The 27,643-nt window shown below is 36.0% G+C and overlaps 1 protein-coding gene and 1 pseudogene across 1 annotated transcript; one reads left to right on the forward strand and one right to left on the reverse strand.

Moving 5' to 3' along the window:
* Window positions 1-1,548: 1,548 nt before the first annotated feature.
* LOC105041888 (metal tolerance protein 4) lies at window positions 1,549-26,194 on the forward strand. Its single transcript, XM_010918949.4, has 7 exons — window positions 1,549-1,829; window positions 3,212-3,393; window positions 3,548-3,746; window positions 14,271-14,449; window positions 14,561-14,711; window positions 21,155-21,288; window positions 25,791-26,194. Exons 1-7 carry the CDS (start codon window positions 1,652-1,654, stop codon window positions 25,968-25,970), a joined length of 1,203 nt encoding a protein of 400 aa, XP_010917251.1. The 5' UTR covers window positions 1,549-1,651; the 3' UTR covers window positions 25,971-26,194.
* LOC140856094 (uncharacterized) lies at window positions 8,209-9,487 on the reverse strand (annotated as a pseudogene).
* Window positions 26,195-27,643: the final 1,449 nt, after the last annotated feature.

Here is a 27,643-nt window from a genome sequence, read left to right on the forward strand (position 1 = left end):
AGGCCGACACTGCTTTCAACCGACCGACTAAATCTCCTTTACCGACTTGGTATCGGTAAACAGCCGATGTTCGGACTCTACAGACAATGGATTACGACCGTCGGTATCTCAAATCTGCTAACCGACAATCAACCCTCGACATTTAGTCAGTCGGCTTATTCAAGTATAATATAACCATCTCAAACGGTTATCCTACAAATATCACGGCGTAATCCTCGGGGATTGACAACCCATGATGGGATTACAGCCTAATGATTCTACGCCACTAAATGCGGGACCATATCTGATGGTTACAACCATTTTTCCTTATAAAAAGAGAGATAAAGCAACAGTAGGGGTAAGCCTATTTTTCTGATACGCTGAGCTCTGTCTCCATTTTCAGACTACTGCTGCCCAGTCTCCCCCTCTAATTTAGGCATCGGAGGGTTCCTATCGGAGACAACTCCGATTAGTGCGGACTTCATTTTGCAGGTGCTCGTTCCCGACGAACAAGCGACGAGGGGATTAGCAGCAACAGTATTATATAAATATTATTATATATAATAATCATATATCATAATATATTGCTATATTATTATATTATAATATATCAATATATAATAATATAGTATATTATTATATTGCTATACATTATGATATTATTACTATATTAATTACAGTATATTATATTATGTTAATATCTTATATTAACATAATATAATATAGTATATTATATTAAAATAATATATTATGTAAATATTATTATATATTATATTATATTACTATATTATGTTATATTATATTATATTATAATATTATTATAAGGTTAAATGGATTAAAAAGATTATTTTTTCGATTGATGAAAAATGATTTAGCCACTCTTTAGATGGATAAATTTTTTTTATTTAATAAATAAATATTATACATAAAAAAATAATTTATTTATTTAAAAAAATATAAAAATAAAAATAAATTAATCAAAAAAAATTGATCAATTTCTTCACCATATTTATCTATAAAAGAGCACATTCTTAATGTTTGGACCTGTACAGCGTTCGTTTCGTTTTCAGCAGGTTGCTAATTTTCTAATCCTTTGTAATAATAAAAATCTGCCCTTTTTTTATAAAAAATTAAAATAAAATCTAGCTGTAAAAACTAATGGCGTGAATGCATTCACATCCTTGAACCCAAGGCCATTAACGTCCACGCCGGTACCAGTGCGGTTGGTTGGTTAACTGAAGCCGGACAGCCATGCGAGAAGATCCATCGCCGGCATGGAAAATGTCCCTAGAATCTTACGTAAGATCCGGGAGACAGCACCTCTTTCCGGGGAAGAAAAAAAAAACACGGCTCTTCCTGACATTCACCGTACCATCTCAAGAATAGGAAATTATGAAATCTTATTATTATATTACTTTTGTTTAGTCTGACAATTATGAGGCTCAGACAAACAATGAAAAGATTATAGCGACAAGAAGACAAAGAAAGGTAGGGTTTACCAAAAAAAAAAAAAAAAGGGAAATGTTCATGTCCACGTTCCTTGTCAGGACGGCCTTCCATATTTGGAATAAAATGATCAGTTGAGACGTGAGGCGAGCGCTCGTCCTCTGTCCGCCCTCTTTTTCTGTCTAATTAAGCTCTCTTGCGTTAGAGTTGGGGGGGAGAGCGAGAGATGGGAGAAATTGGAGATGGGGAGGCGCGATCGCCGCTGCTGGGGGTGACGCGGAGGAACTCGGTGAACACGATGCGTGGGGAGTTCGTGGCGATGCTGCCGGAGAAGGTCCGGGCCGCCGTTGACCCGGAGAGGCCTTTCCAACTGGATGGTTCCAGAACCAAAGGCATAGACGAAGGTATAATTTTATTCTACCTTTTTCTTTTCCTTCCTTCTTTTGCTTGGATTTTGCTGGTACTAGTTGGAATCTGACTCTGAGGAATCTGCCGATACCTCAGGTCCAGCGGCCCCTTGAGATTCGTGCGTTCCCCAGATATGATTTTGTTGGCTGTCGGTTGGCCTGCTGCTGATTCTCTTTCTTATCGCTTTTCTTTTTTTTTTCCTTCTCTATTTTTAAAAAAATTAAGTTTATGATTATAAATTTGCTTTTGCATTCTCTCATTCAGTACTGTTTTTCTTTCTTTCTTTTTTTTTCGATCTAATGCAATATTGCAAGTTTATGAATTTTTTATTTTAAGTTTGTGTTCGTAGTTTCTCTTTGTGGCCGCTCTCTCTTTTTGTGGTGGGAGCGCGGGGGGTGGGGCGTGGGGTCGCAAGGAATTTGTAGATTGTCTCACTGCGTGGTATTTGGGATTGTTTTTTTTGGTAGATTAAAAATATGTTGGAGTCGCAAGAATTGTTGAACTTTTCTCCCAAAAAAGAATCCTTAAACTGAAGGATGTAGCCTTTGGTATCGATCTTAGTATGTTTTTATTGGTGATCTGTGATATATCTTTTTCGTTTTTAATCCTCTATTTGCAAAACGTATATCATATTTTGGTTTGTTGCTAAATGAACATTTTTCTAGTGTTCTGTTTTCCAGTTTCCTGATAATGATTAGTGTGGTTTGGATTGCAAAGATACCAAACTTTGGGTCATAGAGCCTCGAATTTTGCTTGGTTTGTGGGTATTCGAATGAAAATCTCCCTGTTGCTCTCTATGTCGGGTGTTAAATTTCTTCATGGGGAAGAATTGACATCTGTTTCAGCAATGGAATTATTGCTGCCATGCTTATATTGTGAGTTGGAAAGCTGATGTCCCATGGATTAATATTTTACTTTGCTTCTCTCTGTTACCACAGTTTAGTCATTGTTGCCGAGGTATCTTTCCTTCTTTTTCTCAATGAAAGCTAATGGGTTACGTCATCTTTTGCCAAGATGAAGAAGGTCGCATGCAATCTAAACCATTATCATTAGTATGAAAGCCATAATCACAACCTCTATTGCAACTATGCAGGGTTGGCTTTATGAATCTTTATTTGCCATTGGCACCTACTAAGGTGTTGGAGTTATCTCAGGTCTCTGCACTTCATGCTAGCAATGTGATAATTGTCATCCGTTTTATAGTCAATGTTCATTCCATATATATATGCTTCAATACGAAATCATATATTTACTCCTGTGTGTAGCAATTTGTCAGATATACCAATGAGATCTTAGATCATTGTTGAACTGATGCCATTCTCATTGTTAAACTTTAGACTGATTGAATCACCTGTCAAATTCTTTTTATCTTCTTTAGGGGTAAAAGAGTACTATGAAAGACAATTTGCTACTCTCAGATCTTTTGAGGAGGTTGACTCCATTTGTCTGCCTGATGGAGTTGATAAAGATCAAGAAGATTTAGAGAGGGCAGAGCTGGCACAGAATGAATTTGCAATGCAGATCTCAAATTATGCTAATATTGTTCTCTTGGCATTAAAGGTAATGGTTCCTAAAGTTGAGTGACTGCCCTATAATTGAAAAAGAAAGATGGAAATGGATTTCCATTCTCAAATATGTGACAAGTTTTGCTGCTTGAGTTCAATTTAGGTTATTCCAAGTATGTTGCTGATTTAAATCTTTTTATAACTTGCAGATTTATGCTACTATAAGAAGTGGATCTATTGCGATTGCTGCATCAACACTGGATTCCTTGTTGGATCTCATGGCAGGTGGCATTCTCTGGTTTACTCATTTGTCAATGAAGAACATAAACATCTACAAGTACCCTATTGGCAAGTTACGTGTGCAGCCGGTTGGCATCATCATATTTGCTGCAGTAATGGCTACTCTAGGTATTCCTTTGTTCTTCTATCTGGTTTTTATAATGATGTATTGGTAGTCATTTGGACCTCACATCCATATATCAGATTACAGAAGCAAGTTGTTAGCGAGTGAAAATTGCTATATTATTGAAAGAGGTTATACTTTTGAAATTTATGGGGCAGTCTTGAACATACTATATTTACGCATTAAGTCAGACCATTGAGGCATTTTCCTGGTCACATGGTTGCTGTTGCTTTAATGGCTTTTTTCGTTAAGGTCATATCTGTAACTCTATCTCTTACCTTGGCCTAGTTTTTTTGTTCTTTATTTCTCATTCTTCCCAGCTTCATCCTGTTTTTTTAAAGATGCTATGCCCTGTATATTTATCCTATCCTTCATAAACATATTTCTATTTTAAAATAGTCTGCCTAGTAAGTTTAGAGTTGAGATAAAAAAGAGCCCTTCAGAAGTTTGCAGTGACAATTTCTAGTTGCATATGGAATAATAATAATATATAATGACCTGGTGAAAAATCAATATGTCTGCAACATTGCATTTAAGAAAATTGTATAATAGATGGTTAGTCCTCTATAAATGCATATTATGCCTCTCAGCACTCCACATGCCTCTTTTTCCCCCTTTGGTATTCTTTTCTCTGTGCAAAAAGAAGCAATTCATGAAATCATTGCATCATTATGATATATCATTTTTTAAAAAGATAAGAAATAGTTCGATATGGTTGCTTAAACATGAGAAATTTGTGTTAAGAAATCTTATTTTTCTTGCACTGAAAACCAACTAAGATTTCAGCGATATAATTCGTAAAAAGATGCATTAAGAGCCTCTCAAAGGTGATTATGTTAAAATGCTTATCCTAAAAATCAGAGAATTTAACCCCATCATTTTTTGGGATCTACCATGCAACATGCATTGCCTTGGTTTAAGATGAATTGAATGGAACAATTTGTTTCAGTTGAAATCTGACTGGTATTTATGCATCCTATTTCATTCATAAAAGATGTTAACTTACTAGTGTCCTAAATATTTTTTATCAGAAAAGAATCCTCGTTTCAAAAAATGTCCTACATGAATGAGTTGCTAAGCACTAACACAGGGCAACCTATTGCATTTGGTGAGCTTGAAACAAAAGGATGATGGTTTTGATGAATCAATCCAAGGAATGAGCAATTACAATAGATGAACCAAACTTATGTTGTTTTTGAGAAAAGTGTTAAACGCAATGCTCAAAACATGTAAGCCAAGGTAAATTCTAATCGCTGCATTACTATAAGGCCTTGTACACCAATTCTGTACTGACTGTTATGTATCATACCAACAAGGTGCAGGTAGAGAGTATCCCTAATATACTCCAGACCTTGCTGGACCCTTTATTGCCTCATTGATCCTTACCACTCCTAGCAAGTCAGCATGAGTTCAGGCTTTCTCGCAAAGGAAAAACCTTGTTGCTAGAGGAGTTGTTTTGTTCAAGTATTGGTTGCAACCATGGTTTGCTGTATCGATCGATAAAGGTGCATATAGATCATATCGTATCATATCGGCATTGAACCAATACATGGTACGAGAGGCATACCGAGTGTTGGTATGTAGAATCGCTTTTTGTAATGGCTATCAGATATACCAATAGGTAATAGGATGGTACCGGTATAGGATCTAGTATCGAGATGGCGAATCTTGATTGCAACTGAAACAATCCCCGCAATCTTAACCATCAAGTTGATGATGCATCGACGTAGGACTAAGTATATATATAACCAACTATTAATAACTATTAAAGATTTTAATTTGATATTACATAGCCAAATCATTGCCATTTGACTCATATGGATCCGATTCCACTATTATGGAATATCAAGTGCAATAGCAATGATACTTGGACAACATTGAAGAGTCACCTTATAACAACCCAAGAACTAATCCAAAAAAGTTAGTTAGAAGATGTTATTTGGGTTCTTTGGTCTTGTATAGATACTGAAGATCTCTTTGGCAAATACTTCAATATGGGACTAAATACATGCTCACGTAGGTCCCTTACTCCCGTTATTGAAATTCTGGCATCCTTGCCATGCCAAGGGCTCAAATCCAATCACAAGCACCACAACCAGCCCATGGTCAATCCTAACCGGCGATGTTATAGTGTTACCTAATCCATGTAGGCTATAGTAGGCCAGATTCGCTTAGATACTATTTGTAACAATATATGATCTAATCCAAAAAGACTAGCTAAAAGATATTATTTAGGTTTCTTGGTCATGTATAAGTATCTAAGCTTAACTTAGTGCATAGCCAATGTAGCACTAAACATATGCACAGATCCTTGCGTATTTTTCTTTTTTAAGCCCTCACATCTTTGTCAGGCTAAGGGTCCGAATCCATTTAAGTCCAATCATAAATACTATGATTAGCCTATGGCCTGCCCAAATAGACTCATGTTGCAATATCCTCTAGTCTATATAGGCTTTAAGTTGGGCCTACTTCGATGCCATTTGTGACACCCCGAGATCTCACCCAAAAGGATAGCCAAGAAGGTGTTATTTGGATTCTTGGTCCCGTATAAGTATCTGAGATCTTTCCAGTAAATAATCAATGCGGGAACAAACACACTTGCATGAATTTCTCACATATAAGAGGAGGCTCGATCCATCTAGATCAGTTTGGACTAGCTCAACCCAACCCAACCCAAAGTCTGGGCATGTGCTCAATGCATGAAGTCCTATAGAAGACTCCTTATGGGAGTTGGAGTCTCAGAGCCACCAGAATTAGGGGAAAACCTAGGTTTTCTCTATTTAAAGCCATCCCCTTCTCCTTGAGGCACCATCACAGCTAATTGGAACCTCTACCTCTCTCTTTCTCTTCTTCTCTCAAAGATTTCCTAACCATGCTGTGGCTTCAACCTTGTAGGAGCCGAGGTGCTAGACCGCTCTCTTAGTTTACCCTTTCCTTGCTTTTCTCTATTTAGGGTCACCGTCAAGGTTCGTGGTCTTAGTACTACAACCTATATCAGTGTTAATCTGTTACTATGTCGATACAGAGTCGATTTAGTATACAGAGTGTCAGTACACCTCTCATACCGCATACCGATATTGAATTGATATAATACAGTATGTGCCATATCATCCGATTTGGTATGCTATGACAAACCTTGGTCACCACTATTGGCATGGTTCCTACTGGAAACCATGACTGATACTCCTATGTTTTGCTGCAATTGCTCTCTTTTTTTCTGTCATTCGCGCCCCTATTCTAAGGCCAAATCACCACTTGACTATTCAGCTGTGCCTCCCCCTAACGCCTCTTGACCACATGTCGGAGCTCAGCTATTGGTCAAGTCCTTTAATCTTTTGTTTTTATTTTTTCTTTTCTTCCGGCTGCTGGGGTCTATTGTTGCTGTTACCATGTATTGCCGGCTCTCGGGCTGCACCAGTGACACTTCACTAGCAAGGTTCCCTGTACTGGTATCAGACAGCGTGCCGGTGCCAGCCCGGTACAGTACAGTATCGGTACCGTACCGTACCGACACATGGTATGCCAAAGCGTATCGGTTCGATACCGGTACACAAATTTTTTTTTCGGTTTTTATTTTTTATTTTTTTGGATGTTGAAGTTAATAATTGATAAATACAACCTCAAAATAGCATTATATTGCATATTATTGACATATTTGGGTTCAATTTGGAGTTAGATAGCGGTACAAAGACTCTTGATCCAAAATTTCAAACATATATTTATTTACATTATATTTCAACCATGTCATCTTAAAACTAAAGAAAAAATATATAAAATATGCATTAAAATGTATCTAAATATTTAAGTACAAAATGCAATAACTGATATTCGAACCTCAAGATGTACTCTTCATTTAATTTCTTGTCAAGTGTCTGTGATGCTCGTAGATGTCTGGATCATTAACATAGTCTGGAGGGATATCAGTCCAACCCTCTAGTCAAGCTACACCGTACTCTCGAATATTCATCCTATAAGGCATCCTCTCTGGATTATAAGACATCTCAGACCTCTTACTAAAACTCTGACTCTGAGAAGTATCCTCGGGATGATGGTACGGTTGTGGAGGAGCCCATCCAAATATGTCAGTAGCAAAATCTGATTCGTAAGATGCTCCAGACTGCATAGGGTAGTAACCACTAGAAGACGGTGCCTCGGATGTACCATATGCATATGGATCATAAGGTGGCTGTGGATAATAGGATTTATAATGTGTGATGATGTAGATACATCCATGGATCCTACTCCATGTGCAAGATCGTCCGTAGCTGCATCATGTACTGGACGACCTCTAGGAGCCCGTCGTTTATATGAAATCGGCTCCCCATGGTCTCTACCGACTTGTCCATCATAATTCCTATCCTGTGTAACATGTGTAAACTGAGACTCACCAGTGAATCGAATATCACCCTGTGGCTGTGTCTCATAAACGGTTGTCTCCTGTCCTCCAGTTCCTCCTTGATCATCAGATCCATGGCTACTATTACCAGTATCATCACTCTCCCTGATATCCGTATCTGAGCCAGATAGCTTCTGTACTCTCAAGAGTGGTGCATGTATAACTGTCTTTTTCTTTTCCCCCTTGTGCCCCTCTGTGACTGAGTTTCCTGTGATTGGGAGGATGGATGCCTTCTTGCTGGCTATCGGGAGGATCGTCTATAAATCTCTTGCTCGAATCTTTGGGAAGATGTATCGGACAGCGAGTCATGTGATGAATGAGTCCCTTGTGTCCCTTCAGGCTGTGGTTGATCAGCTGGAACCCTATGTGGAATATTTTCTTCTGCCCATTGCCTTGGATCCACCCTGATCTCCCTTGCCACCATACTGGCTGGTCGTGGAGGGGACTCCGGCTCATCAAGTTCTGGCTCCTGCTGCTGACCTGCAAGCCATCCGATGATTGGATCATCATTCTCGTCGGCATAATCATCCAGTGTCGGATCAGTGTACTTCAACTGAACTTTCTCCTGAATGCATTTTAGCCTCAACCTCAGATTGTAGTGAACATATACAAGATCGTCGAGGTATTTTTGTGTCAGACGATTTCTCTGTTTGCTATAAATAAGGACAAAAGTGGACCAATTACACTCACAGCCACTAGCAGAGACCGTCTGAGAAAGAATACGGACAGCCATATGTCTCAAATTTTCTGCTGACATTCCAAAATGAATTCACCATTCAGCTGCAAAAGCAAAATTACATATCAAATTTGATGATATTATTAAGCAAAATTACATATCAATCTATGTTGTTCATTATTGACATATAATTTACTTGGATTCATCTGCTTTTTGCTTACGACAGTAATGGAACTTCAAAACTGTCTGATCCCTCTCTAAACTGTTTCATCTGAAACAAAATATATTTATTATTTATAAATATATCAGATCGAATTCAGTTGAATAATTACATCTGTTTTAAACTAGCATACCTCTTGCGGACACAACGATGCGATTTCTAGATTGGACACCATCTTATATATGATATTGCGAAGAGCAGCAAGAAGCTCGCTGTCCATATCTATCCACGAAATGTTATACTGAAATCTCGAATTCAAGTAATAAACTGCAGATAAATTTTAAGACTGATTAAGCATATTTTTATTTTCATGCTTCGAAAAAATATTTTAAAATATTCTTGAATCCAAACTTACCAGCTAGATGCAAATCTCTACCCATCTGATAATCCCAACGGTGCTCAATGATGTTAATGAATTCTTGAGCATGCTGGGGATCATTCTCACTGATCTGTTTCTTTGCCCTCTCCATCATGTAATATAGAAAATCCATCTGGGGGTATCTCTCGCTGTCCACAGTGCGAAGCACCTCATATAAAGGTTTGATAGCCTTCACTACCTTCTCAGCCCGTTGCCAAAATGACTGACTCGTCACCAAGTTCTTCACATGACTTCCATCAGTGCTGGTCCTTGCATATCTGCTCTCCTACCATTCGGCACTGACAAACATCTGACGTAGGGCTGCTTTCTTCTGAAGAAGACTATCAAGTGCTATGTAGTTGGTAGCAAACCGTGTGATACCTGATCGTAAAATCTCCCCCCAGTATACATCCGCATCAATGAAAGAATCCATGTGTGGTTGTAGATAAATCTAGTAATGGTCGGGGCAATCTTCACTACCTGCTACACCCTGCGAATCTTCCTAATATCCATCAATATAAGATCAATGCAATGTACAGCACATGGGGTCTAGTATATCTGTGGTCACTGCTCCATCAGCAACTCTCCGACAGTCTTATATTGTGGTCCATTATCTGTGATGATCTGCACGACACGCTGCTCACTCACTGTATCAATCACCTCCTCCATCAGATCAAGGATATATATGGCATCGTGCATCTTATCTGAAGCATCAATTGATTTGTGAAAAAATATTTTTTCATCACAGTATGTCAAAAAATTAATGATGCTCCGTCTAGTAGGACCTGTCCAACCATCACACATCACTGTTAGACCGCATGTAGGCTATTTATTTTTGTAAGAAGCAATCCATCTCTGCAGATTCTCCTTGTTACTGTCAAGAAGCTGACCATAGATATCCTTAGGTTCTGGAGGATCTACACCCTGGCCGGCTGTCTTTATGGCTGAAATAGCAGATCGATAGTAAGGATTGGCTGCTGCATTTGCTGGAATATGACTGAAATGAAATCATGATCCAATAGCTTGCCATATATCTTTCTTCTTATCTTTTTTCAGCATACTGTCAATTCTCTACTGCTTTGAATCCTTGCTGGACAAAGCATGTGGATCCAAATCCTAAATGCTGGCTCCTGCTGGAATATCTCTGGAGGATCTCCTCCTACTGCCAAAAGCTTTCAACAAAGAAGACATGCTGCGTCTACTCCCTCTACCACCAGGCTCTTTGACTGAGATAGTCCTCCTTAACTTGAATTCTCCTCCACCAGTCGCTGATTCAGACTCTGATTCGTAGCATGATGGTCCGAATCGCTCTCTGTATCGGACCATCTCTTCCTGTTGGTACTGATCCGCCAAGCTCGCCTGAATGGCAGCCTCAATCTGTACCTTCTTATCATCTAGAGCAGAAGCCTCCTCTGACTCTCTAGAGTGATAAGAAAGTGACTCTGCAGCTCGACGGTCTATTTCGGTCCTTTTCTGCTTTGTCCTTTCCTTCGCTGCTTTCGAATCAGTAAAGTGCTTTTTCATCAATTATCGGACCTCTTGCGGACATTTTCGACATATGGACACATCAGGATAACCACTAATCAGGTGCTGCTTCAACCTAGTCACCCTTCTTCCCTTGAACTCTATGTTGCACCATTTGCATCTTCAATGATGCCGAGCCGAGAGCATCTCGCTATGATCCCAACCGATGTTACGCTCTGGATCTTTCTTCTTACTCATTTCTGTAGGTATAACAAAATACTAATTATTTTGAATTAACTGTAATATAATACTAATTGCATATATTTTTTATTTAATAATATTTTTTACTATTTAAATATTTAAAAAAAAAATTTTAAAAAAATCTCAAGTTAGATTCAAATATTTCAATTGTTTTGAATCATTCTAAATATTATTCTCAATTTCAAAACTAACTCTGATTTTTTATTTTTTTATTTTTTTAATAATTTTTATATAAATAAATATATACTATAAAATAGCTGATTAATTAAAGTGAACGAACGTCATGCTCTAAATTTTTTTCTTATAAATATATGCAAGTATAACAAAACATAATAGTTTAATGATAATTATATATAATTTTAAAATAATTTTAATAATTATTTTAAAATTTATAAATTTAAAATAAATATGTTATATGCTTCAAATAATATTTTTAAATTAACTAAAATATAACACTATTTTTATATATTTTTTACTTTATAATTAATTTTTTTATTTAAATAATTAAAAAAATATTTTTTTAATTTCAAATATTTTAAAAAAATTTCGAGATTATTAAGTAGCTTGAATCATTCTAAACATGATTCCCAAACTCTGATTTTTTTCCTTAAATTTAATTTTTTATTAATTTTTAAATGAATAAATATATAAAAATATTTAAAAATATATAATTAATAAAAATTAATAATTTTTGTGTCATCGTGTAAATCTTCCAAAAATCTATCACATATAATTAAATCATACCAAAATCATAAGATTTTGGCATGATTTTCTCCTATTTTCATTTTACCTCATTTTTATCCTATTTCTAACAACAAAAATAAAAAAAAAAATATTTACTAACAAAATAACAGATTATCTTATCTCCGGCCAAAGATCAGCCTCTTCTCAAATCACTCCTCCAATTTCACGGAATTTTGCCTTCTTTTTTAATTTTTTGGAGGTCTCAACGAAACCGTTGAGACCAAGGTTGCCCACGGTCACGGGTGTTCTCTGAGAACTCTCAGAAAACACCGAAGGCTTGGTGCTTATTAAAGCATCAGGCCCTCCCCCCATGTGAAGTGGGCCACGCCCATTTCTCTCCCCTCTCAACCACGTGAAAAGGCCCCCACCTTCCCCCCCTCCCCCATATGAAATGGTCTCCCAGGCGGTACGATTCGGTTCATCCCGAACCGGCGACGAACCGAGCTATACCGCCCGGTTCCGGGCAGTATGGGCCCGAACGGCACCGAACTGGGCAGTTCGGTGCGGTTCAGAGTCGTTTTCCGAAAAATAGGCCCGAACCGGACCGGTAAGGGACCGGTCCGGCTCGGTACGCCCCGTACCGGACTGTTCGGCCCGGTACGGCAAACCCTGCTCACTAGTGTTGAGTGTAGCCCCTCTATGCTCTCGGTCTCCCTCTTTCTTTCCCTTCCCCCGTCCCCTATTTTTCTTTCTTTCTTTGCTAGCCATCACCAATGCTTGCTGTTGCTGCTAACCATCTGTCTTCTGCCTTTTTTTTTTTTTTTTTTTTGACTTCCATGCCACTATCATTCCTCCTCCTCTTCCTCTATTCTAAGAAGACCACGAATGCCCTTTCCCTCTTCATTTTCTGTCCCACACATTTTCTCTCTCCTTTCTTTATGTTTTGGGTAGATCCTAGCAGATCCCTATGTGTGTGTGTCTCTCTCTCTCTCAATATGTTCCCAGTCAACCCCAACAGACCTAAACTAATCTAGTGACCCCCCATTGTGCCAATCTCCACACCGGCCTTCATCGCGCATCATTGAACCCACCTCTGAGAACCCCTATCATGCTACTTTTGCCCAGATCAGACTCCCATCTCTTAATTTAGCAAGTTATTACCCCAGTTAGACTGATCCAGGTATGAGTGCTGTGATCTGTTTAAACTGCTTTAGATGTAGATTGTAGTCCTTTCCATAGAAATCCATACAATTCAATATATGTTATTGATAAGCACAAGATTGCACACACACGGCTTTGCCAATATATCCTTTGGAGGTGACATGATGCTTTCCAAAATTTTGTACTCCTTTATTTGTATAGACATCTGTATCTATGTTTGCATATGTATGCACACATGTCCATGCATGAGTCCATCTTTATGTATATGTGCTTGTGTATATGTGTTGCACATTGTATATTGTATATATTGATCAATATGAATGGAAATGCATTTATTGTTTGCTTCATATATGGATCCATATGGATTAAGAGGTTAGGAGTGGGACATTGTGTATTGTGCGTATAAAGTCACACACATAAATTTGGTTGTTAGCTCCATATATTGATCAGAATGGATGAAATGGTGAATAAGAAGTTGATGAAACTCCAATCATTTAAGATGCAGACATGCAGTTGGATGGAAATACATTTTCAAAGCAAGGATCAAAAAGACAACTGTAAATAGATGAGAAAGTTTCATTGGTTATGGTCAAAAATTATGAACATTTGTAACGTAACATTTTTTAAGTGGTTGTTGTAATTGTGGTCATCCAAGTCTTTTCCCATCAACATGGCTGGATGTAAAGGAAGATTGAGAAGATAATTGCAGCTAGCTGCTTAGTTGGATGTTAACAATCAAGTTGGTTGCCAAAATACCCACCTTACTGTTCATCGTTTAAGCTCATGCAGCCGAGGAGTGACCTCAAATCTCCTTATATTTGGAAGGAGTCTCCACAAATAGGGAAGATTAAAGACCAAATTCCAAAATAAATTATGACAATAAAATATTTTCTAATGCTTTAGCAGGAATAAGTTCTATTTCCATGATTGGAATTTGTACATGTAAGCTAACTAGAGAAAAACCCTGAGATTTGTAATCCTCTTGTAGTAATTCCAATCCCTTGAACAAACTGGTCTGCACACAAAGGCAATTTATGTGCATGCACATACAGTGTCAGGCTCATAAATACCTACATGATTGATGTTATACAAGAATTATTTTTCTTGCTTGAAATGATGAACAACCTTGAAATCAAAAAGGTAAATTGATTGTTCCATATGCATATAGTCTCTAAATGCCACAGACAATATGTTTTCCCTTGCCTTAAGCTCAATATGGATCCTGCCATGATGATTCCCTGGCTGACAATGGTTATCTTTGAGGCCAAAGCAAAATTAAATTACAGAATTGGTATTCTTGTCTTGTCAGGCTTTCAGGTCCTACTTCAAGCACTTGAACAATTGATAGCTGATGAGCCTACGGAAAAGATGTCCTCAACACAACTGATTTGGTTATATGCAATCATGCTGACTGCTACTGTGGTAAAGCTTGCGCTATGGCTTTATTGTAGAAGCTCAGGAGACAAGATTGTCCGAGCCTATGCTAAGGTAATATTGTAAATTTTAAATTAAAATATTTTTGATTTTTTGTCCGATGGTTTTCTTGGGTCTATTGTGTCATTTGCATGCTAAAAAATTGAATACATTCATGACATATAGGATCATTATTTTGATGTTGTAACCAATGTTGTGGGCTTGGCTGCTGCTGTTCTTGGTGATGAATTTTATTGGTGGATTGATCCTGCTGGGGCCATCATTCTTGCAGTGTATACAATATCAAATTGGTCTGCAACTGTCTGGGAAAATGCAGGTTTCTTTCCTAACTTTTTTCCCTAACTGATATTAAACTTTCAATCAAGGTTTTAAATATTGGTATCAAACCTTGTATCATTTTTACATAGAAAGTGTAGCACTGGTATTGTACTGGTCCCGACAATATGTATTGAAATTGACAATTTCCAAAAATGGAAAAAAAAACCATCAGTACCGACTGGTATAGCTGATATGGTACTGCAGATACACATTGGTGTGGCCGATACATACTAGTGCTGTCGTTTCCTGTCCCAGCACCCAACTGGTGCCCATTCTGCACCAGAACAATATAATACTGGTATACCATCTCGTTCTAGCAGTTTTGAAAACTTGCTTTCAACTTCATGCTGTATGCTATGGATTCCCTTTGAAATTGAAATCATTATTGAGAAACATTTCCCTCTTTGTTACCTGCTTTCTTCTCTCAACATTGGCAATATATTAGACTTCTCAAAGGGAGTGAATTTTCCAAAATATGCCTGCTATCTATAAGAAATCAATTCAATGAATGAGCTTTTGATGGATGATAATTTTAGTAGCATAAACAAAGAAAGATGTGAAAGAGGAAAAGAAGGAAAAGTGGAAAAGAGAAGAAGAGATAACGTGCAATAGTGGGTATGCATGGTTTGCCTCATGAGGTTGTGTCAAGTCTTTTATAAATAAAAAAAGACCAGGACAACCAGCTATCTACTAAACTTCCAAGAATGCAGCTAAGCTTGGGTTGTATCCATTGATACTGTTTACATCCTATGTGTTGCCTTGAATCTACTAGGTAAGGACCAAATAGTAAATCATACTAATGGCCTGATAGACCAACCACATAAATCTTTACATAGACACTATGTGAACTGAGCAAAGACTTCAGTTAGAAAAAAATCTTATAAACTTCATTGAAAAATTTTTAGAAAAGAAAGGATAATATAGTGATAAGATATGTTTTTTTTTTTTTTTTTTTTTTTTTGAAAAAATATCATGCACTTAACCTCTCTCTTCTTTCATCATGATAGATCAGGATTCTTTGAGATGCTTTACTCTCTATTAATGTTTTCTTTCTCTTATGCCCATGTATAAAAGTGGGAAGGGAATATTCCCTTCCTGATACTCTCATCCTCCTCCAAGCATTTGGTCTGCCCGGGTGTTAAATTTTATTTTATCTTTCAGCAACTTCTATGGTAACACAGAAAAATAAAAGAATCACTCAGCTGTCTTGCATCGTTCTCTGTGCTTCATTTTGTGGTGCAGTTCATGGTATCAATTCAAGAGAGCAGTGAGGATACAACAAGCTAGCTGAGTGACCTTTTGAGTAACACTTTTGTGTTACTAATTTTTTCCCGATTTTGTGCTCCATAAGGTTTTCTATAATCGTATTATAACTATTATAACAGCTATTATAACAGTTTTGGTCGCCTATGATCATATTATCTATATAAGATAATGGGTTAAAAAAATGATACTACTACAATACATTATTTATCATTACCATGGTCTGTTATAATATAAATAATAGCCGTTTTTTTCACTTGTACCCATCTCTAAAAAAAACATTATTCTTTCAAAATTCAAATTGTTTGCATTAAATTTCTCTCCTGAATTGATGGTAGGGTCCAAGAAAGTGTTCTATATTCAATGGAAAGTGAGGGGAAAGACAATGCTGTTGTTTTTCTGTTATTGCTTGTTATTTTCTATTACAATGTCATGATATTGATGGTTATAAAATTACTATTACATACTAAAAGTTTGAAATGCTGGTTTTTAAAGTTTAAAGCAAATAATAGACATTATAATCATTATAACAGTCAATAACAATATTAATGGGTGGGGGGGATCTGTTGTAACCATATAGATTCAAATTTTTTACATTGAATTCCCCTCTAGGATTGATGGTAGGGTCCAAAAAATAATATTTTTATCCAATGAGAAGTGAAGGAAAAGATCATGTTGTTATTTTACTGCTATTGCATATGATTTTTCATTATAATATCAATCGAACAGCTGTCATAATAATTGTTATTGCATTAATGCATGCTAAAAGTTTGAACTATTTTAAAGCGCTACTTTTTAAGGAAATTATGGCCATTATAATCATTATAGCAACCAACTGTATCACCTGGGGAGGAGGGTTCCATTATGATACTATATTGTGTTATTTAAAAACTTGGATCTCCATTCCATGCAAAGTACCATGTGAACTTGTGAAGTCTTTTTGTTTCCAAAATTTCTTGGAGATCAATAATAAACTAACATCTGGAATTAGTGACATCAAAAATAAATTGGATTTCCATCTCCTCTTAGTGTATCTTTATTAGGTCTTCACAATGGACATCAAGCAATGCTCTTTTTGTCTAATATAATTTTTGTAATATACTTTAATAGGTACTAAAATAATATGTTTCGCTATAGTCCTATTATTATAATAGTCTTTGTTAATCCATTATATAATAACCATACTTTACTTTTAAAAAGTATATTTTTAGAAATAGAACTAAGATTCAAGTTTGAGTGATATATTTTTATAATGGAATGGATAATATTGAATTACAGCCATCATTATTGTTATGGCTGTTATGCAGTGATAGGAGATAATCAAATGTTGTTATTATAAGAATGTGTTGTAAAGGTATAATACAAAATGAGCATCTGAAACATGTATCTCAATTATAACATTTGTTGTTCTAAATTATGCTTAGGTGGCCAACATGGTTATTATTGATATACGTAACATCACGACATTGGAGTGTATATTTGTATCAAGAAATTCAAACTTACTGCTATGAGATTTTAGCTGACTTTTCCATAGCTACTACTAATAAATGGGTAAAATTTTGAAAGAGTTGTAGAAAGAGACAAACTAGTTGTTTACATCAATATGGTTGTTCTTGTCATCATCATCTTTCTATTTGGCTTTTTTTCCAATTTTTCTTTCCATGCATTATATGAATATTATACATAAATTATATAATTTTATAGTTTATATCATCTTCATATATAATTTTATTTATATAATATAGAAAAATTATGTTTCATGAATTTTATTAGGTTAAATAGTTGATAGTCATCATGTTTATATTTAACATTGTTATTATTGTTGTAACACATATGTTGCAATTGCTGTATACTTTTTTTTGAGGTGCGCTTGAAGCTATGATAAAAAGGCATCATATAGAACCATGATATGCTCCACATTTACTTCTTGTGATGCACTTAGTTATCAAAAAAATCATGATTGTGCGATAAATGTTAAAACTACAATCGCTCATGATAACATAAACTAATATCATGAAATATTTATACAAAAATCTGTGTTGTAGAATTTATATTAATACATTTTTTTCCTATGATATTTCTTACTTTATCAAACTTTAAAATACACGTTCAATGCATGTGCTGATTTACATAGTTTCACTAAAACAACCACAAAGTTGTGTTTATGTTTTTTATGTTATGATTGAAGTCATTAGAAGCCTGATGTATATTTGACTTCTCCCTTTTTGATATGAACTATTGCCTTTGGTTTATGATGATGCCTTTATGATCCTGATCCAAGATTGCATTAAAAGTAGAATATCCAAAAGACGGAGGTGATGGGAGGAGGGGAAAAAATGATCTCATATTGATGGTTCCATTGATCTAAGAGTTCATCTTTGTGAGTTTAAGAAATTGAAAGATGACTTGTAGGCTATGAATTGAAAAATTTTGGTACCAATAAGGACTTTTTGATCATGGGACGGCTAATGGAGGTCTTAGATTGTTTTTCAAGATGTTTTCATGGGTAGATATTCAAGTCAAAGGCTATCTAATGTTGAACAGTGAAGTCCTTAAAATGGAGTTTTTAGGAGAGAGAAGTTAGATATTATGCTTCTTTCTTTTTACATTATTCCTTTGAATGAGCTTGAGTGAGATTAGGATGGTTTGTAGGAAGTTTAGGGTTCCTCCAATCATGAGAAGGTTGTAACGAACCAAGATCTCACCCAATACAGCTAGCCTAAAGGTATTCTTTGGGTTCATTGGCTCTGTATAAATACTCAAGTGTATAGCCGATGTGGGATTAACCTACAAAGGTCATCACATACTCTCCGATTTTAAGTCTTGACATCCTCGCCAGGTTAAAGGTCTAAATCCATTCAAATATAATCATAAGTATCCCAAATCCAATCACAAAGACCATGATCACTTAGTGATCAGCTCAAATGGACTTATGCTATAGAGCCCCTTAGTCCATATGGGTCATGGGGTGGGTCCACTTTAATGCTATTACTTTCATGTCCTAAATGTGCTACTTGGACTACCACATGACATGACCATACATTCCACGAGACATAACTCTATGAAATATGCAAGGCCTGCTAGATTAATAAATTTCACAATAATTCATCATTTTCAGAATAAAAAAATAGTTTCAATATTATTAAGTAACAAGAGCAATCCAAATACATTTTCTCATCCAGTGGTATTAAAGATATTTATTTTCCTTCTACATTTCTTTAGCAAACCTCAAACCTTGGTGCTAAGCATCCTATGGCTGTGAAAAGAAAGACAAATAATGGCATGAGCTAACAGCTTATTAAGAATCCCTATGCATGTGCATACACCAACATAAATAGATTAACAGTTGTCGGTAACTTTACAACAATTATAACATTTGGAATGATACGAAACTAATATCATCATGTAATGCAATTCATGTCAGCCTATGTTTAATTTGGTATGCATTCAGTAGATCTTGGATACTTATACAAAGTTAAGGAGCCCAAATAACACCTCACTAGCTTTTTTGGATGAGATCTCTAAAAATTGCAAATGGTATCATAGTGGATTCGGCCTATGACCCATATAGACTAGGGGACACTACAGCACATGCCTATTTAGGTTGATCATGGGTTGATCGTGGTGTTTGTGATTGAATTTGTGGCATCTATAATTGGATTTGAATGAATTTGGAATTTTGGACCTTTAGCCTCGGATGATGCTAGAACTTAAAAGGGAGGGGGGTAGGTGAGGACTTGTGTCGGCATGTTTAATCCCACATCAACTATGTATTAGGTCGATCTTGGGTACTTGTATAGGACCAAGGAAACAACTTACACATTCTTGGCTAGTCTTTTTGGGTAAGGTCTTGAGTTATTATAAAGGTGTTGGAAATATTTAGAAACTTTTAATACAGAAATAGTGTGAGAAGGTTATTCATATGTGTGTGTGAGTATATGTTGATAGAGAGAGAGAAAGAAAGGGGGTTAGGCTAGAATGCTCTTGAGTGTAATTGTCGCTAAATCCTTCCCACTGAAAATCAGTGATGAACATTGTTGATTATAATGTATTATGCATAAAATCTTAGACACTAAAATCATTTGTTTTGCAGGTCTTTTGTCTATGCATCGGGCAACCACAAAATGAATGCTAACAATATAGCCAGTGAGCAAAAGTGCATCATAAAGTATATAATTTGCAAATCCCGACCACTATTCCTGTTTTGAAAACTTTAAAGCATATATAGGTTAAATTTCAGCTGATTTGGATACTTCGAAACTGTAGATCAAAAGAGAACATGGTTGCGCTCTAAAGTTGTCCTTTTTTTTATCAATTCGATGCATGAGCAAAGGACCTAAAATGCGTGATGTTTTGACTTTGTTTTCAAAAATCGTTGCTAGTGTTTGAGATGTTCTTCTACATAGACTTCATATAAATTGGAATTTGATTGTTCTGTAATTTAAGGTGTCTGTTTGGTTACAAAAAGGTTATGTGTTGAGTAGCAAAAAGAAGTTCGGTATCTTTCTGTAAATAAAATTTCAGATGCGTTTCTTATCTCTTGAAGAGCATTGATACTTTGATATTTAATGGTGCTGTTCTAAAGTAATCTTGGGTCAAAAATTTCACAAGAGGCTAACTTCTGCCCAGTCTAGTGACATTGTGGAGTTTGCCATCCCACCATTCCTTTCATCTTTCTTTTGGGTTTATAATTTTAACAACTGTGAGTTGTTTGCTTTTTAGGCAATTTTAGGAGGTACCTTTATGTGAAGATCTTAAAGGACAAGCTGTATCACATTTATTTGTGGTCTGCTTTTTCAATCATGTCATGATCCATTAAAATTTCAGAATATTTTATGATCCATCAGAGCGAGTATAGTTTTTTTTTTTTTTTGGTTGACTATGATTGTTATCACAAATTTATGTATAACTTTTTAAAAAGTTGTGCTCATCACAATATCAAGTTAAAAGGAAGATCCATGTTATGTTATATGATTAGCAGAAATCAGGAGTTCTCTCTCTCTCTCTCTCTCTCTCTCTCTCTCTCTCTCTTTTTTTTTTGATTGCCTGACATAATACCAGTTTTATGATAGCTATTAACCTGCACTCAGTATTCAAGATCTATAATTGAAAATTCTCACATTTTCTCATCTATTAAGAGTTTCTTTGACTGTGGTAGCATTCTGCTTGATTGTGCAGTTTCACTGGTGGGTCAATCAGCTCCTCCTGAAATGTTGCAGAAATTGACTTATCTTGTTATTAGGCACAATCCTCAAATTAAGCGTGTTGACACAGTGCGAGCTTACACCTTTGGAGTACTTTACTTTGTGGAGGTTAGTTTTATGTGATGAAAATTGTTTGATGACAGTTTTTTTGTGTGTAGAGATGCCATTTTCTTTGTCACCATTTGTTAATTGTTCAAGAGAGATTGTTCATCTGAAATATATAGATTTTCCATTTAAAAAACCTCCCGCAAATTATATTGCAGCAATTGGCAGATTATGTGATTAAACTGTGAATCACTAGCCATTGAACTTTCAGTCCTCTATCTGTGCACAATACCCTGCTAGATAGTAAATATATCTAATTGTTGCGATGCTTTTGATTTCTTCTAAAGATGCACTAATAAAATAATAATCATGCTGCAGTCATTGATCACCCTAATGTTGACTTTTGCCACATATCATTGAATTCAAAAAAAATAAACACCTAATTTATTTGACAGTTTTACAAAGTTGTTCGGTGGTAGTTTGTATAGAAAGAAATGGTTGCTAACTTGATTGCACAAGAAGATCCAAGCATGCAATATCTATGGGTAACCTGCATTAGGCTATTAGCCCTATGTTCAATGATTGAAGTCAATTGATGAGTGTTTATGAGAGGTTCAAACTCTGAGTTTAAGATAAATTCACTGTTTTAGACCTGTCATACCGGGGAATATGGGGATGGGCAATCATATCTAGTAGAATTGCAATTGGGTGGTTTGCTGCAAAGATGCTTGTGGGGTATATTAGAATGGTGGCACGCATGGAATGCCGTACCGGGCCGAACCACCCGGTACGGGGCGTGCCAAACCGTCCCGGTGGGGAATTGAGACGGTTCTGGCATGCAAAACGGCACATGCCGGTGCCGGGGAAGAAAAAGAGAGAAAGAGAGAAATAGAGAGAGAGGGAGGGAGGAAGAAAAAGAGGGAGAGGAATCCGTCGGAGGGCCGCTGGAGGGCAGCCGTGGCCGTCGGGCGGTGGAAAAGGCTTCCGCGGCTCCGCGCAGGGAATAGGGGTGATCCGCCCCTGTTTCTTGGGATTTTTTTTTTTTTAAAAACCTTTTCAAAGTGAAGTCGGTATGGGGTTTGCCGGCTTCATTTAAGTGAAGTCGGCATGAGGAGCCGGCAAACCCCATGCCGACTTCACTTTGAAAAGATTTTTTTAAAAAAAAACCCCGAGAAACGGGGGCGGATCGCCCCTGTTCCCCGTGCGGAGCCGTGGGAGCCCTTTCCGCCGTCCGACAGCCACGGCTGCCCTCCGATGGATTCTCCTTCCTCTTTTTCTTCCTCCCTCTCTCTCTCTCTATTTCTCTCTCTTTCTCTTTTTTTCTTCCCTGGTTCGTTCGTGTTTTCCTTCGTCGGTTCGCCTCGGTTCGAAACGGAGGGGTGCCATACCGTACTGCCGGCCGGCTGATCCGGCCACCGGTACCGATTCCGCCAACCTTGATGGCACGTCTTTGGGACTTGATAGAGTGTTACCACTTCTATCAAGTCTATGTTATGGTCATAAGCCCGAAAAATGAGAGGTCCAAGCATACAATATGAACATCCAAGAAATAAGAATAATAATGCAAATGAGATGTAGACATCAGATTCAGAAGAATGAAATTGAGTTTCATAATTGATTACAGGAGTTTCATCAATAGAGCATAAGGAGAGGAAAAACGAACAGGACGGTGCACGAATGTGCAGTGAAAATGTTGTTCTATAAGAGAGTGGCCCTAACTGTGTAGGAAATGGGGGAGCGCACAAAAGAGAAGGTACACACATGGTTAGAAACATGTTTGGAAAACATATGCTTGATGAACAATGCAGCTTTCTATGGGAATAAAAAGATAAATAATGAACATATTGGATTAGGTTATCAAATTTGGATATGGCAACATGAATATATCTGTATGCTTAGTTTAATCTCATGCATGTATGCATGATTTTTTTCATGATTTGTTTCAAAAAAAAATAGTTTATATTGATCATCCGAGTAATGTATGTTAAGTTCATGTATTATATGGATAAATCACCAAACAGATATTTGATTTCTAATTCATGAGACCAATTTAAAAAAAGAATTATTCTACAGATTCGTTGACACAACTTGTGTGAGAGTCTCCTAAACCATGCACAGCCTGCATACTTACGTGACAGATATAATATGTTGACAGCACTAGCTTTAAACAAATGCTTTGCATGCATGCCTGAATACCTGTTAGTGGATAGTTGTAATTTATTGATTTATGTTATTTATGTAATCAAGTTGTGTGTTAGCATCCAGTGAGTGACATTTTGAACTCATTTATTGAATGGTTAAATTGAGAAATTCAGATTTGTTTTTTTTGTTGCAGAGATCAATAAAAATATTAGTTCTTGTCATTTATTCACAAAACTGGTGTATTAATAGTATGCACATTGTATGGATGTAATCATGCACAGCTGTATGCGTAGTTCAGATACAGTGCATTGATAATTTGGACTCTTTTTATTATATATCCAACACATCATCTGTGTATTTATTGCATGTAACAAAAAGATAAAAGGGTCATTTCAGTCATTCATCACATCCAGCCGTGCATGCAAAAATCCAACAATACCATGTAAAAATACAAAGTTTCGCACTATTAGTCAATAATTTGATATGATAATTATTTGAAAGCAACATTTACCAACCTTTAGTGGGGGAGGTTTTTTCCCCTTTTTAAGCTTGCTAAGTCTTAACATGCTACAGTTTGCAAAATTCTGAAACATGTGTTTGTGTCCCCACATGCCAGAATCTTGAAAAACCATTACTTTCAATCATAGTCATAATTTGGCATCTTTACATTATGGCTAGAAGAAAAGATCCGGAGTTCCAAATTAATGTATATAATTCACCAAAATTTCATAAAAAATTTGGATAACAAAATCTTAGAAAAAGAAGATGATTAATATTTATCTTGTGTTCAAGAATGGTTTTTATATATTTATATATATATGTTATTCCTATGAAAAATTAAAGCATCATCATCAGCAGCAAAATTTAGCTATTATTATTTTTGTAATGCGTAAATGCCTCTTGAATTCACTATAATATTCATGAATAAATTGTAAAATTCATGATTTGTTGAATTATTCCTTATTGTTTGGTTAACCAAGAATAGTTTGTAGAATCATTTGGTCAAGGAAAAAATAAAGATTAATTCAAGAATTTCCTGAGAACTTAGATTTTCATTGTTATTATGCTTGTTATGGTTTTGAAATTGATGTAGCTGAAGTTCATATAAAGGCATTGAGAGCTATTAGTGTTCTACCCCACCTAGGCATTCACAACATAATAATTACCGCAACCATCTAGTTGTTGCAACGCACAATCTTGTTCCTAAAATCCATGTATCTTTCCTAAGTTGTATTCCAAAATATTTACCACATGATATGCGTACAATCCAATTGGAGAGCAAAAAAGAAACCTTTCTGCAGCCTGCTCAACTCGAATCTCAATAATAAAATAATAGAAGATAAAGAAAATCTATAGAAGCAGGGTTTTAGATCCTTTACTTTCATTAAAGATGAAGGAAGTGCCTGACTTTGTTTCCAATCAAAAAAAAAAGAAAAAGCATGAAAGATGAATAAAATTGTCACATGGGTCCTCTATTTGTACTATCAAGGTCAAACTTTATAGAATCCAAGTCGGATTCTTTTTCTAGTTAGAAAATGTTGCCCTTTCTCTAAACAGCCAAGACTAATAGAAAAAACAATCACAAAAATGCTAAAATATTCCTAGGGCTAGATCTCAACTTGTATATCAACTTTATCTTCTGTCATCCTACCTAATTCCTCCTGGATCAGGAGATACACCTTAATAAACTTTTACTTTAACTAGTCCATTTAAGGTCTAGACATCATTGTAACACCATGTTACGTAGATGTAACAAACCTTTGGAGGGCTGTTGAACTCATATATTGCTCCTCGAGAGTTTTGGCACTTGGCACATTCAAAATGGACAACATACAAGAAATTTATAGACTCTAAAAGTTGCGGCGTATAATTGATTCTGGATGTGATGGTTCTTGCTCCAAAACCCCATCCAAACCTATTTGGAGTGGCCAGGGTGGTCTACAATAGATCTGGGGATCCTGCTCAATCATCATACTGCCATACCCCTTTTGAATGTTGGAATAGTTACTTGTATCTGATTGCAGAGCCACAAAAAATGTTAGGATTGTCGAATTTTTTTAAAGACCAATAGAAAAAGATTTTTGTCGAAATATTTTTAGATTTTTAGTAAATATGAGTCAAAAAAATGTTTCTAAGAAAGCAAATATGGCTGCAATAAATCCATAAGAAGAAAATGCTTTTATATTGAGTTGAGGATGGTTCAATTTGCTTCATTGATGTCTGGCATTTCCATATATGGTTTTTCTTCAATGTATGATGGTGCTTTATTGGTTTCAACCACCATGACAAACAATTGTTATTGCTTCTTTCGCTTTGTTATAGCTATCTTCAATTTGATATAAAATGAAGTAATGTTATCTTGTACCTCCATCATTTTCATATCTTTGTCCAAAGTAAGGAACGCAAATTCAACTTTGATACAGGTTGATATTGAACTACCGGAGGATCTGCCTCTGAAAGAGGCACATGCCATTGGGGAATCACTGCAGATAAAGATTGAGGAACTCCCAGAAGTTGAACGAGCATTTGTGCATCTTGATTTTGAATGTGATCATAAGCCAGAACATTCAATTCTTAGCAGGCTCCCCAACAGTGACCCTTGATCTCCATGCATGGATTCCACCCAATCATAAGATTTTGTTTTGTATGCATGTTGTTTTAGTAAGCTGCTGATATATCCAAGATGATTACATAAGATGACAATGCAGATGATTGCTAGCTAAACATCTTCGATTTCAACCACGTAAGGTTGTTCAGTGCACCGAATTACTTTTGGTATCACATATCAATATTCTAGAATAAATATGATCACAAAGTTTTGAACCAAGGAGTATGTAAACATGGGAGGATTTCTATAGCATGGTTTAAATTGTCTAGCTGTTGATGTATTTTCAGGATCTGTGGATTTGTATCACTAGAGTAATTGGGGGAAAGAATCCCAAGGAAATATGTTTGCAAGGAAAGACATTGGTTCTGGTGTACATTCTGTTGGTCATGTGACCTGAGAGTAGTCAGTTCATTTGTCCAACTACCGACCAGATGAAACAATTATTTATAAAATTTGCTGTAGATTAAGAAAAAAAATTGTTATGGATGCTTAATTATGTGTGCAACATGTGTTAGAGGAAAACAACAGATCAGCTAATCATGTTGCAAAGGGGTCACAGTCACTTAAGAATTTGGTTGGGCTTGCTCCCATACTAGTTCTTAGAAAAGTCTCTGGAATTTCCCTTATAATTAAGGCCAAACATGCTTTGAAGTTGTCTCAAAATAACCACTAAATTCTGACTTCTTTGGTCATCAGACTTATTGAGTATCAACTTTGGCAAATATTAGTGGAATGCAAGTGAAAAACCTATTGTTTCGTATAGATTATAAGATACATATTCACATTAAGCAAAAGGAATTTCATATGTATTTTTGGCATGATCAAGTGTGATATGCATTTACTTAGTCCCTTCTATTTTTCTTTTTAATTGGTTGAAAAATAGATAGTGGCCCTTTAGAAAACAACTAAATCCCTGTTGTATTCATAGAACAAAGTACGTACTTGAAGATCATTTAGATTCGAATGCAACAATTTTTGAATCTGCACGATATTCCAAAAGTCAGATATTAAACATCGATAGGAGTTACTTGTTTTTTCATTTTTAAATAAAAACAAAAAATAATAAGAAATGAGAAGTGTTTTTCTTCCATTAATCCCACATACATCTAACATATTGTCTTCATTCCACTCTATTTATAGGCCACTTTTGGTTTCATGTTGCCAATCTTCATGTTACTCTTTTTTTCAAGAATTAAAATATACACCTTATTCTGGTGTTTTAGCTTAAAAATGTTATTCATGACTTTATTTTAGTTCTTCTAGCTTACAATGTCGGAAATATTCATGGATTATTTATTAAGAGTGCATATCAATGTCTTCTTTTTTGTTTTCTTGTTAATATCCTCAAGGCTGATATATTCCCTGGTCACTTTAGTTGCATATTTTGTTCAACCAGTTGAAATTATAACTATTTTCACAGCAATTCACTTGTTCAATAAATGGTTGCAAAGTACATATCTAATAAACAGGTACAATATGTATGAATATGCAACTTGGAGCCGTGGGAAAAAAGATTGACAATATTGAGGAATTGGGGGGAAAGAAAATGACGGATTGGTGGGAGTCGCACTAGATGTGTGTACTTTGTAAGTCCAGCCCTTAGTGTTTGTTTTGAGAAATGATTCTAAAATTTGATTCAATCTAAAATATGGATGGTTTTTATCATAT

This window comes from Elaeis guineensis, chromosome 3 (genome assembly GCF_000442705.2).
Source record: "Elaeis guineensis isolate ETL-2024a chromosome 3, EG11, whole genome shotgun sequence".
Lineage (NCBI taxonomy): Eukaryota > Viridiplantae > Streptophyta > Magnoliopsida > Arecales > Arecaceae > Elaeis > Elaeis guineensis.

Bases quoted from the DNA above. Each gene is read 5' to 3' on its own strand.
- LOC105041888 (XM_010918949.4), top strand. From the start codon at position 1,652: ATGGGAGAAATTGGAGATGGGGAGGCGCGATCGCCGCTGCTGGGGGTG. The intron at 3,394-3,547 runs GTAATGGTTCCT...TATAACTTGCAG, and splicing joins TTGTTCTCTTGGCATTAAAG to ATTTATGCTACTATAAGAAG. The intron at 14,712-21,154 runs GTTTCTTTCCTA...TTGATTGTGCAG, and splicing joins AACTGTCTGGGAAAATGCAG to TTTCACTGGTGGGTCAATCA.